This window comes from Giraffa tippelskirchi, chromosome 1, assembly GCF_054371585.1.
Source record: "Giraffa tippelskirchi isolate mGirTip1 chromosome 1, T2T-mGirTip1v1.2.pri, whole genome shotgun sequence".
Taxonomy (NCBI): Eukaryota; Metazoa; Chordata; class Mammalia; order Artiodactyla; family Giraffidae; genus Giraffa; species Giraffa tippelskirchi.
In genome coordinates, this window is record NC_137275.1 from 191,452,764 (window position 1) to 191,466,411 (window position 13,648).

Sequence of the window (13,648 nt, forward strand, 5' to 3'; positions counted from 1 at the left end):
CCCTGCCAGAATCTTGGCTCTTCCTGGGAAGACTGGCTCTACGCCAAGCTGGTTGCTGGTGGGGTCTGTAGCACAAACATCTACTAAAAGCTTTCCTCTTTTTATTTCCCAATCTGCCTCTCCCAGGGGGCCTCTAAACTGGTACCGAAACATGGAAAAGAACTGGGAGTGGGGCTGCAAAGGCTCAGGAAGGAAGGTGAGTCCCATGCTGTTCTCTCCCAATTCACCCTCCGGGCATCCATGGACCCCACTTAGCTGGTCAGAGTAAGGGGTGGACAGACTGCCAGCTGCTCTGGGAAGTACCTCCACTGCAGGGTTTCCTCTTAGGACCTCTGTGCAGCTGCTTCTCTTGGAATGGCAGAGGGTGGGGCGGAGGGGACAGGGGTCTACCAGGTGACTGCACCCAGGTCTCCCGGTGGTGTCCCAGGTCAGGGTGCAGGTGGTCCAGGGCAACCCCCAGAGGTCACAAGGTTGAAGCCCCCAGCTCACAGAAGGAGAATCACGTGCTCTCAGAGAGACAGGAGAGATAGGGCTTTAACCCCTGGGTGTGTCACTTTGACCAAGTCAGTCTGAGTCTCAGGTTCCTCATTTGTCAAGCAGAAGACAGGTTTCCAATCTCCAGGTCAGCAAACGGAGTAATGGGGTCCCAGGTTTACATTCAAAGCATTAAAAATCTAAGGGAAATTGCATTTTCACGTTCCCTAGCTCATTCGGTAACCCCAGCCATCTTCTTGATTCAGTTGAAAATGAACATCCTCTATGTGCCAGGAACTCTACTAGACTTTGGGGCACCAGACAAATAAAACAAGGGAAGTCTCGACCTCTCGGGATCAGGTATTCAGGCAGGAGAACATGAAACATAGTAGTTAAGAGCAGGTGGGGCAGGGATTTGCCTGGTGCTCCAGTGGCTAAGACCCCGTGCTCCCAGCGCAGGCACCCAGGTTCGATCCCTGGTCAGGGAACTAGATCCCACATGCCGCAGCTACAAGTTCGCATGTCACAACTAAATATCTGGGCTTCCCTGGTGGCTCAGATGGTAAAGAATCTGCCTGCAATGCAGGAGACCTGAGTTCAATCCCTGGGTCTGGAAGATCCCCTGGAGGAGCATGGCAACCTGCCATTCTCACCTGGAAAACCCCACGAACAGAGGAGCTTAGCAGTTTGCTGTCCATGGGGCTGCAGAAAGTCAGAGTCGACTGAGCACACATAACTAAAGATTCCATGTACTGCAACTAAGACCTGGCAGCCAAATAAATAAAATTTAAAAAAAGAAAAAAGAACAGGACAGGCAGAAACTGCCTTGTAATCCCTGTGTGACCTTGGGCAAGGCACTTAACCACTCTGTTCTCTGTTGCTGCTTAAGATGGAAATGACAAGAGTGGTGCCTTCCTCAGGAGCTGTGTAAGGATACAGTGGGTTGATGCATATGAAATGCTGAGCTAGAACAATGCTTGATACATAGTAGTGGCTTAATTAATGTTCTTGAGCCAATCATCACTCTACTCTGTGATGGACAAAACCCCAGTGTGCTTGGTAGATTCTCTCATAGCGTGAGGGATGAAGATGAGGTCTTTAGGGAGCTGAAGCCCAGGATCTAAGGTTGGGGACCCCTTCTTCTGAGGTTTCCTTCCAGCTCTTCTCTCCCACCTCCTTCCACACCTCTACTACGGCTTCACATTTTCACTTGGAACACTGTGGAGGGCGTCCCTCCACACACCCCCACAGCAGCCTCAGGATTCATTTCAGCCACAAAACCACCCCTGGGTCTTCACCCCTCAGAGGAGGGGGAGCAGTGAGAAGCACACAGCTCTGCATTGTAGGTTAAAAAAAAAAAAAAAAAAAGTGCAAATTCCTTAACCAGAGACAATGAATGCTGTCTGGAAGTTGTAATGGTGGCATGAGGACAAGAATAAAGGGGGGTTCTCTCGATCTGGCAGTGCCCCATTTATCAGTGGATAAAAGTGAAGTCATTTTGCTGCCTCGAATGTCACACTGGTCACCACATGGCTGGTCCAGTCACACTCTGGCTGCCCTTCTGAAGCATCCATTCAATTCAAAGAAAAGGAATATCGATCTCCATCCATCCGAGGGCATCTTCCTCCTTCCTGGTGCCATTTGATTGGTTCCAGAGATATCGGTCCCTGGAGTAGACCACATGCATATACTTACACACACATACACAGAACCTGAGTGGTCACTACATGCCCGAATCCATCCATATTGAGAAAAACACAGTCTTTTCCTTCTCTGTGTCTCTTTTACTTTCACACAATACACTTTCTTCTTTTTCAAAAAACTTATTATTTATTTATTTATTTGACTGCACCAGGTCTTAGCTGCAACATGTGGGATCTAGTTCCCCAACCAGGGATCAAACCCGAGCCCTCTGTATTGGAAGCAGAGAGTCTTATCCACTGGACTGCCAGGGAAGTCACCAAAACACTTTCTTTCTGACACTTATTACCACCAAATGTGTGGAGGTTTGTCCCCACACCAAGCAGTTCTCTGCCACACGAGCTGGGTGGCCTACAATTAAACTTGGTTCTGACACCATCTACCTGGAGAGGGTGTCAGAGCTCACAGGTTAAGGGCTCAGTCTGACAAGACTGACCCCTCGACTTCAGGTGCCAACCCCACATTCAGGTTGTCACCTGTGCTTCCAACTAATGGGCTATAAATTGGAGGGTCTCAGGACCCCACCCCCAAATCTATTAACTTGTTACAGTGGCTCATGGAACTCAGGGAAGCACTTTTGTTTACCAGTTTATAAAGTGTTATTCGGGCTTTCCTGGTGGCTCAGTCAGAAAAGAATCTGCCTGCAATGCAAGAGTCCCAGGTTCGATCCCTGGGTTGGGAAGATCCCCTGGAGAACCCTAACCCTAACCAGTTTATAAAAGAATTTAATAAAGGACACAGATGAACAGCCAGATGAAGGGAGGCACAGGGCAAGATCTGGGAGGGTCCCAAGCACAGGAGCCTCAGTCTCCCTGGAGTTGTGGCATGTTACCCTTTCAGTGTGGATTTTACCAGCCTAGAAGCTCTCTGAACTCCATGCTCCTGGAGTTGGGTGGATGTTCATGGAGACTTCCTCATGTAGGTGCGATCAATTATTAACTCCACTTCCATCCCTTCCTCCCTCCCTCCCCTTCCAGACGTTGTGGGGGAGGGGGAGGAGGTGGCTGAAAATTCCAAGCTTCTAATCCTGGCTTTGTCTTTCTGGTGACCAGCTTCCACCCAGGAACCCACCCAAAGTCACCTCATTAGAACAAAAGATGTTCTGAGCACTCTTACTACTTAGGAATTTACAAGGGCTTCAGGAGCTCTGTGCCAGGCACCAGGGGCAGAGACTGAGATATATTAATACATTTTCTAGTCTCTTACACAGTCATTGTAGATCTTCAATAATAGTGGTGCCTCCTTCACACAAGGCATGTGATGAAAACAAAGCCAGGCCAGTGGTGCTGTGAGGGGTCTTTTGGGGGGAGTTAGAGTGGCTCAATAGAAAAGAACCTGCCTGCCAATGCAGGAGACTCAGGTTCCATCTCTGGGTCTGGAAGATCCCCTGGAGCAGAAAATGGCAACCCACTCCAGTTTTCTTGCCTAGAGAATCCCGTGGACAGAGGAGTCTGGCTGGCTACAGTCCATGGGGTCACAAAACAATCAGACACGACTGGTGACTAAACAATAGTGGAGGAAGCCACAGGGCGTGAAAATAACATTTCCTTTCCCGGGTGATGGGGGAGCCCAAGCACGGAGATCGCTTCTACTTCCTGTTAACCTCTCCCCAGATCCTGATTCCGGCCCTGATGGTCACTGTGGAGAAGGACTTCGTGCTCACTCCTGAGCTGTCCAAGCATATGGAGGACTGGGTAAGGGAACAGTCCTGCTCGGGGTCATCGGGACTTCCTGGCAGAGGGCTCAGGTGTCCCAGAGGATGCACAATGGGATGTTCAGGGAAACCGCTTGCTTGATAAGGCCTTCCTCCACAGTGAGATAGTCGCCTTTTGGGAGTAGCGATTAAGACTTCCTTTCCACCACCCTGCTGCAGTCTCTCATCACTCACTCACTCTTTCATCTCATGGGCTTTTACAGTACACTGAGATGCATTGGGATAGTGCTAGGTACCAGGGAGGTAAAGATGAAGAAGGTACAGAGCCTGCCATGCAGGAGCTCATGGCCAACAGTTAATGCAGTACCCAGGAGACTTGGGAGGATGGGGGCACAGCTGGGAGCAGGGGCTTCACAGAAATGCTGACCACCACTTCTGGGCTTGAGGAACTCTTAAGGCTTGCCTGGCAGAGAGAGAATGGGAGAGGAGATGGGAGTGTTGAGAGGTGAGGGTAGATGAAAGAGCTCAGAGGATGCCAGGAACCTGATGGGCATCAGAGTTTCCCTGAGCCCACTGGGAGCTGCTGAGCTGCATGGACCTAAGGGCATGGGGACCACTGAAGGGAAATTGTTGTTGTTGTTCAGTTGCTAAGTGGCATCCGAATCTTTGGGACCTCATGGACTGCCACGTGTCAGGCTTCCCTATCACCAGCTCCCAGAGTTTGCTCAAACTCATGTCCATTGAGTTGGTGATGCCATCCAACCATCTCATACTCTATCGTCCCCTTCTCCTGCCTTCAGTCTTTCCCAGCATCAGGGTCTTTTCCAATCTTTCCCAGCATCTAGTTTTTCGCATCAGGTGGCCAAGGTATTAGAGCTTCAGCTTAAGCACCAGTCCTTTCAATGAATATTCAGGATTGATTTCCAGGGATTTCTTTGCTGTCCAAGAAACTCTCAAGAGTCAAACCTATGATTTGGAAGTGTTCTCTGCCAAAAGCTTGGGGGTTGGTTGGAACTGGGAGGCCTATGAGTGGGGTCACCATGACTGCTCAAGTATCAGGGCTGGATACTGAGAGCATTCGCCTGCACGTGGCCGTGGCTTTGTTAGCATCATCTTGTGTGACAGAGAGAGTGTGTTTCAAGGGCTGCTGCAAGGGATGCCCTTTGTGGACTGTGGAACCAGTCAAGAAAGGGCTGTGACCTACTTTGGAGGTTCAGGTGCCAAAGAGAGACAGAACAGCCCTGCACGCAAACCACCAGGGAGGAGGGAGGCAGCCTGGGGAGGGGACAAGATCATGGCTGCAGGGCAAGAGTCAACCAAGCTTGACTTGGCCTTTTCCAGGCAGCGAATGGACCAAGTCCTAATGGTTCTGAAGGGAGGCAATCTGTTGTGATGAGTATGGGTCAGCCTGAATTTGAGCCTTAGCTCAGCCACTTTCTGTGTGGCTTTGGGTCAGTCACCTAGCTTCTTTTCTGAGCCTTCAAGTTACCCAGAGGATCATGGTCAAGGTTAAATGCTGCAGTGCATTTAGAGCACCTAACACATAGTAGAAACTTGAGCAGTGGTCATTCCTTTTGTAAATAATGTGGGGTTTTCAGCGGGGTGGCCTGTGGGGAGCAAAAAATTTGCCTTCTGCCATTTACTTTTCTGGGTGGGGTTTTCTTCCAGATTCCCCACCTGAAAAGGGGACACATTAAGGATTGTGGACACTGGACACAGATGGAGAAGTAAGGAGACGGGGATCCCTGGGTGGGGGACATCAGGGCTCCTTGTTCACCTCCAATAAGCCGCTCGCTTTGTCACTTCTGCCTTCCCACGAGCCAGGTGAATGGGTGGAGACAAATGGGAACCGCTTTCTGTTCCCTTTCCAGGCCCACCGAGTTGAATCGGATCCTCACTGAGTGGCTGGAGACTGATGCCCAGGACCTGTCGGTGGTCTCAAAGCTTTAGGGTGTGATGTGTCAGCTGCCAGCAGGCGTTCTGACCTCTTCATCTGCTGGGGCACTGCTCTGGTACCCACATGAAACTTAAAATGTGTTTCTCACAACCAGCGGCATCATTCAGAAGGGGTTTGCAGCCAAGAGTGATTTTCTTTCAATGAAATGAGTCAAGTTTGACCTAATTTTAGATACTGGAAAAATCACATGTGATTAATTCTCTGGGTTCAAAGCCATCAATTTGTCTCTAAGGATGGTTAGTGTTCTGTGGGGGACAGAATGAGATGATCAGGGGGTGATTTCTCTTTAACGGATCAATTCATTGTTTTGATGATTCAGAATCAGCAATTGAGAAGCTTTTCAGCAGAGATGAGAGCTCCTTTATTCAATAAAGCAAAGGCAATGATGATACTGCTGTTTTCATTCTGGGGAGGAAGGCAGGTTAACTGTTCTAAGAAAGTATCCTGTTTGGGTGAACCCAGTTCCCTCTGCTCTTGTGTCTGCAAGGCTCTGCATGGCCTAGAACAACGCTGTTGGGTAGAACTTTCTGATGTTATAAAAATGGTCTGTTCTGTGCTGTCAGAAGAGAGGCCACTAGCCAGCCACACTTAGCCTTTCACCCTGTCTCCCTGCTCCCCTGGCATGGTGTCCTCAGTAACTTATGCTCACCTCCCTCACTGCTCTTCCTGCAGGGAAGTCTTGTGGACAAGGTGGTGTCACCAGGCTGAATTCTGATGAATATAAATTACCTAGGAAAAAAAAAGGGTATGTGTGTCTAGGTATACACAGAAAGCAAGGGATAGGTTAGAAATGTTAGCAGCTATAATTCTTCTTTTAAAAAAAATATTTATTTTTATTTATTTGGCTATGCCTGATCTTAGTTGTGGCGCACGGGATCTTTAGGTGCGGCATATGAACTCTTCGTTGAGGCATATGGGATCTAGCTTCCTGACCAGGGATTGAACCGAGGCCCCCTGCGTTGGGAGCACGGAGTCTTAGCCACTGGACCACCAGGGAAGTCCCAGAAGCTCATTTTTAAGTACTTCTGTATGCCTGGAGCCCCATACAAACCATCTCTTATTCTTCCCATTTAACAGATTGGGAAAACTGAGGGTCGGATAACTTGCCCAAGGTCTCTTGGCTAGTGTGGGACAGAGCCTAGATTCAGATGCATGGTATCTGGTTCTTCAAGCAGAGCTCCTTCCAGCAAAAGCTCTTCTCTTTTCTAAATCTGGAATCAGACTACCCAGATCAAACTTTGCTGGGCCACCAATCACAGTGTGGCCTCAAGAAAGGGTTTCTTCTGCCTCAGCTTCCTCTGTTAAAAAAAGGACATTAATAGCACTAAACTCTTAGTGGTTGTGTTGTGGAATCTGGAGTCACAAAACACATCTCGGAGGACACTCAAGACAGTGGAGTACAGTTTATTACTCCAGTGGGTCCAAGGGGAATCAGTTCCCAACAAGGACCCTGATGTTTCTGAGAGACTTAGTTTTATACCCCTAGCTAAATGACTGGTTACGTGTTAGCAACCTCTTTGATGTGTATGATGGAGTTTTACAGCAAGCAGGTGCTAGGAGAACAAACAATTAAGGTTAAAGGGTGGGAACAATGATTATACATCAAGGGGCAGGGAGGTCTCCATGGTTAATCTAACAGGGGCAACCAGACTTCAACTACAATCTCCATTTGCCACCTATAGGGAGGGAAGGAGACCTGTTTTTTGTTAGCAATGGTTTCCTCATTCTTGGGCAGAGTTCAGGCCCAGTTCACATCCTTTCTTTAAGATGTGTGACAGGCTTCAAGATGGAGTCCCTCCTGCTTTCTTCATAGTGACCCCAACAGTTGTATTAAATGAGTGAATACGTGCAGGACCCCTAGAGCAGTGCCTGGCACAGAGAAAGTTCAAAGCATTAAGATTTCTGGTTTTAATTCTTAAAGAGATGGGAATACCTTACCACCTTATCCACCTCCTGAGAAATCTGTTTGCAGGTCAAGAAGCAACAGTTAGAACCAGACATGAAACAATGGACTGGTTCAAAATTGGGAAAAGAGTACATCAAGGCTGTATATTGTCACCTTGCTTGTTTAGCTTATGTGCAGAGTACATCATGCTAAATGCTGGGCTGGATGAAGCACAAGCTGGAATCAAGATTGCCAGGAAAAATATCAATAACCTCAGATATGCAGATGACACCACCCTTATGGCAGAAAGCAAACAGGAACTAAAAGCCTCTTAATGAAAGTTAAAAAGGAGAGTGGAAAAGCTAGCTTAAAACTCAACATTCAGAAAACTAAGATCATGGCATCCGGTCCCATCACTTTATGGCAAATAGATGGGGAAACAATGGAAACAGTGACAGATTTTATTTTAGGGGGCTCCAAAATCACTTCAGATGGTGACTGCAGCCATGAAATTAAAAGACACTTGCTCCTTGGAAGAAAATCTATGACAAACCTAGACACCATATTAAAAAACAGAGACAATACTTCGCTGACAAAGGTCCATATAGTCAAAGCTATGGTTTTTCCAGCAGTTATGTATGGATGTGAGAGTTGGACCATAAAGAAAGCTGAGTGCTCAAGAATTGATGCTTTTGAACTGTGGTGTTGGAGAAGACTCTTAAGAGTCCCTTGGACTGCAAGGAGATCAAACTAGTCCATCCTAAAGGAAAGCAATCCTTAATATTCATTGGAAGGACTGATGCTGTAGCTGAAGCTCCAGTACTTTGGCCACCTGATATGAAGAGCTGACCTATTAGAAAAGACCCTGATGCTGAAAAAGATTGAAGTCAGGAAGAGAAGGGGACAACAGAGGATGAAGTGGTTGGATGCCATCACCGACTCAACGGACATGAATTTGAGCAAGCTCTGGGAGTTGGTGAAGGACAGGGAAGTGCTGGCGTGCTGCAGTCCATGGGGTCGCAAAGAGTCTGACACGACTGAGCCACTGAAGTGAACTTTCCAGTTTATCCCAGGACAAGGTTTCTGAGGACTTTAAACTCCCAACCACCCCACCACCACCTCCTCTCTTTTGGATCTGAGAATTAAAGGACTCATTTCAAATAATGCAAATGTGTGCCCCGGGGGGATGACTACAGAATCCAGATAACATTATTTCACTAACTGTGTCCAGGTTTACTTGTCAGGGAGCAGTTGCTGGAAAGAAGAATCTTAAAACATCTTTCACCAGAAAAAAACACAAGTAGGCAAACCTCTTCGACCTGTTTCCAGAATTCTACCCAGAAATCTCCGTAAACCATTCAAAACGTTCAGAAATTCTCTTTTGGCAAATAAGGGCCGGATGAATCAAGTTCACAGCACTGCAACACAAATATCACCAGTCACACAAGACTGCAGGTCATTTTTTTTTAAAAATTGCTTCATCAGGAAAAAGTCTTTAGGTCATTCCCAAAAATACTTTTCAGAGGCCATGTTAAGTACAACTTGTTTGACGTGTGTTCAAACTGCTTTGATTTTAAAATGTTATTTTTATTTCAGACTATGAAGGGGACAAATAACAAATGTCTTTACGTCTATGGAGGGAGCGAGTGCTCAGTCGTGTCCAACTCTTTTGCGACCCCATGGACTGTAGCCCGCCAAGCTCCTCGGTCCATGGGATTTCCCAGGCAAGGATACTATAGTGTGTTGCCATCTCCTTCTCCAGGGGACTTTCCTGATCGAGGGATCAAACCTGCATCTCCTACATTGGCAGGCAGGTTCTTTACCACTGAGCCACCTAGTGAGCTTTTTAAAAGAAGCATGGCAGACCCCACGTTCTCTATGACACCCACATCCCAGGGGGGGCAGGAATGCCAAGCTCACTCACAGGCACTGTCCTCACACCCAGTGACTGTCAACTAGCAGTGTCCAAGGTTTCCAGGAGAAATGTCTTCTAAAAGTGGATCTATTTAGAACATGCAACAAAAAGCTATTTTTGTCTCTCTTGGAGCATAATGAAGCCATGGTTTTAGGCCTGGCAGTGACTCTAAGGCCCACTGTTCACACTGAAGTTAACATGAACACAAACTAAAACCAAACAATGGTTAAAATATGTAGGTCAGAGAGGAAAATATGTAGATCAGAAGCTCAAAGATTTTAGAAACAAGAACTGGGGACTTCCCCGGTGGTCCAGGGGTTGAAACTTCGTCTTCCAATGCAGGGGCTGGTGGTTTGATCCCTGATCCAGGAGCTAAGATCCCACATGCCTCGGGGCCAAAAACCAAAACATAAAACAGAAGCAATATTGCAACAAATTCAATAAAGACTTTAAAGATGGTCCACACCAAAAAAAAAAAAAAAAGGAAGAAAGGAAAAGAAAGAATTGCGTGGAAAATATCATACCTTGCTATTCAAAGGAATCCAGCTGGACACAAATGATAAAATACTTTCTTAGCAATTGGGAAGTTTCTCCTCGATGCTGACTAAATACATTTTGTCTAATTTCCATCCATATTTCCATGTTTCACATGTTGGGTACGTAGGCGTTTGCCCTGCTGTCAGAAAAGTAAAAAATCCAATTGCAATGCAGGAGACTCAGAGTCGATTCCTGGGTTGGGAAGGTCCCCTAGAGAAGGAAATGGTTACCCACGCCAGTATTCTTCCCCATAGAATCCCACGGACAGAGGAGCCTGGTGGGCTACAGTCCATGGGATTGCAAAGAGTCAGATATGACTGAGCGACTAACAGTTTCTCTTTTCACTTTCAGTGCTGTGTAGATGGTGCCATTCAGATAAAATTTATTTTCGGTAATAACTCTTTTCTACAAAAATCCCCAATTTGAATTCTAGGTAGTTGAGGAAGGAGCAGTAGTTTCTCTTGAACCCAGAGGGTTTCTACTGCCTTTAGCTCCTCAGGCAAAAGGAGCACATTTTGGCTGGTTCTGAGCCCTGTCATCCTCAGGCTCATCCATATTACAGCACTCGTAAGAAGGTCCTTCTTTCAGGAGGGGCTTCCCTGGTGGCTCAGATGGTAAAGAATCTGTCTGCAATGCAGGAGACCCATGTTTGATCCCTGGGTCAGGAAGAGCCCCTGGAAAAGGGAATGGCTACCCACTCCAGTATTCCTGCCTGGAGAATTCCATGGACAGAGGAGTCTTGTGGGTTACTGCTCACAGGGTCGCCAAGAGTTGGACATGACTGAGCGACTTTCTATTCTATGATATTCAGGAGATGGATTATTTGGTCACCGTCTCCATCAGTTATCCTGGATTGAGGTGGGAAAGGAACCCTAAGAGGCAGGGGAAATTTTAGACAGTGCCATTCTGCTTTGTCAGGTGTTGAATGAACTGTATGCCTCATATCAGCCTTTTTAAAAGAGAATAAGCTGGCTGAGCAGGTCAAGGAAGTAGTATCTGCCAATCAGAAATCATTAAACACTCTTCCAGATGTTCACGGTGTTTCAAAGAAATGTATTAAGTTGCACAGTCACTAAATCGTGTCCAACTCTTTGCAACCCCATGTTCTGCAGCACACCAGGCTTCCCTGTCCTTCACTATCTCTTGGAGTTTGTTCAAACTAGTGTCCATTGGTCGGTGATACCATCCAACCATCATCTTCTGTCACCCCCTTCTCCTCCTGCCCTTAATTTATTGTATATTAAGGATTCATTTTCACTGATTAATAAGCACAGAAGGGGAAAAGATAAAAAAACGAGCTTCAGTGGCCATCAAGACAGTAACATTAATTTCCCTTGCCAGCAAATGTTTGAAAAAGTTAAGACTCAGCAAGTATAGAACAAGCTGAGTCCTTCAGACGGGAGTAAGCAATAAACCATCGACCTCAACCAACGAGACGGCAGCGACGCAGACTGAATTAACTGATAGACACCATTTTTGCTGATCTTTTTATTTCTTTTCATGGCATTTTATTTTCTTCAATAAGGGCAATTTATAGGAGTGATGCTTCTGGTTTGAGGCAGGTGAGGGAGGACAAGTTCCATGCAAGGGCAGCAGCACGGAGTGAACAAAGCAAGCCTGATGGGAGACTCCAGGCTGCAGGGGATCTCAGTGGAGAACAGAAGAAGGCCCCTAGGCAGTTCGGGGGCACAGTCCAGGTGCACCCACACCCATGGTACCCAGCTTCTGGAATATTCTGCCTCGGAATGCATATGCCCAAAGGAGAAAACCTGGCTCCAGCTGTAGTTGTAAGAGGCATTTGTGGGTGGGGACAGGACACATTTTGCTTGAAGTGTGGGAAACAAACTCTTACATCTGCTGCATTAGCAAGCGGGTTCTTTACCACTAGCAACACCTGGGAAGCCTCTGTGTGTGTGTGTGTGTGTGTGTGTGTGTGTGTGTGTGTGTGTGTCCTAATCTCTTATCCAGAGTTGTATTGGATCAAGCCTCTGTGTGTGTGTGTGTGTGTGTGTGTGTGTGTCCTAATCTCCTCTTATCCAGAGTTGTATTTGATCAAGGCCCATTCTAATGACCTCATTTTAACTTCATTATTTCTAAAAACCTTATCTAAATACAGTCACCTTTTGAGGTCCTGGGGGTTAAGCCTTCAACTTAAAAACTTGAGGGTGGGGGAGGGGACACGATTCAGCCCATAACATAGGCTCCATCTCTGGTTCCCGGTCAGCTCTGTTCTGTGACCCTGAGCTCTGCAGATTCCTTACCCATCCCATTCTTTCCTCTCTGCTGTTGAGCTGCCTCTAAGCGATCATAAACAGCAGCATCTCCACTAGCTGGGATCTCCCTGTGGGGAGCATGTAGCTGCCACCCCTCCCCCCGCCCAGCACATACATTTGCAGTTGGGGGGTGCGATCATGTTCACACACACACACATACATGAACATGAATACCCACATGCACCTGGCAGCTGTATGAGACCCTGGTTTTGAGGACACAGGCGTGACTCTGACCCCCTCCATCCCAGAACTTCTCCTATGTGTATCTGACCCCAAGCTCTGCTCCTCCAGCCCAGCCTCACCTCCCAAACCCCAGAGTTGTTGCTCTCACTTCCCACTAGACCTCAGCTCTTGGCTTGGACAGATATGATGCCAAGGTGCTCAGTGATGATTAATCTGTTCTGTTGCACAAACTTGCCTCAGAGGCCAGTGCGGTGCCAGGCATGAAGCCAAGGGACAGTGACATGGACAGAAATGTCCCAAGGAATCTGCCACTGCAAGCTCAGAGCTGGGAGCAAATGCAAGAGCTTGGTAGCATTTCAGGCTCTGATTGTGTCCCAGTGCTTCTCAGACGTCTGCTCTAACCTTGATGTCTGCCCAGAGAAGTAGGCAAAAGTGCCCCCACTTTAGGGCTTCCCAGGTGGCACTAGTAGTAAAGAACCTGCCTGCCAATGCAGGAGACCTAAGAAATGTGGATTTGATCCCTGGGTTGGGAAGATCCCCTGGAAGAGGGCATGGCAACCCACTCCCGTATTCTTGCCTGGAGAATCCCACAGACAGAGGAGCATGGCGGGCTACAGTCCATGGTGTCACATAGAGCTGGACATGACTGAAGCAACTCAGCACACATGTACATGCCCCCGCTTTACTGAGGAGAAAACTGAGGTTCACGGAGGTTAACCAGCAAACCACAAAAGAGGAACCCGGGTCTGTCTGCCCTAAGGCCTGGAGAAGGAAGACTTCAGCTAGAAGACTCTGCCTGGTCTGTGTCACTTGTCCCTCTCCTCCTCCCACACCACCCCCCGCTACAGCCACCAGCATCCTGTCCTGTCCCTGTAGCAGTGGGCAGCCTGGTGAATTCCTGCCCCAACTCTGACAAATGAACTGACACACAGGCCCCATGTCACAACCTCCCCTGATCTGTGACATTAAGGACTCAGTTTCAAGGCCAGGGGTCCTTCAGCTCCAGAAAGCCCCCTGTTGGGGTCAGAGCTCAACAGCTTTTGGGGAAAAACCAGCCACCCTATGAAGG

At 47.6% G+C, this 13,648-nt stretch overlaps 1 protein-coding gene across 9 annotated transcripts in view; it reads left to right on the forward strand.

Annotated features, from left to right (window-relative positions):
- Positions 1-6,175, forward strand: part of EPHX2 (epoxide hydrolase 2) — a 57,543-nt gene extending 51,368 nt beyond the window's left edge. For all 9 annotated transcript variants that reach the window (XR_014061587.1, XR_014061596.1, XR_014061594.1 and 6 more), the window contains 4 exons: positions 127-196; positions 3,789-3,869; positions 5,498-5,556; positions 5,701-6,175. Coding sequence is in view for 3 of the 9 variants with exons in the window: in XM_081518012.1 (XP_081374138.1) it covers positions 127-196; positions 3,789-3,869; positions 5,498-5,556; positions 5,701-5,779 (289 nt within the window). In the remaining 6 variants the exon portion in view is untranslated. The remainder of the gene's footprint in view (positions 1-126; positions 197-3,788; positions 3,870-5,497; positions 5,557-5,700) is intronic.
- Positions 6,176-13,648: the final 7,473 nt, after the last annotated feature.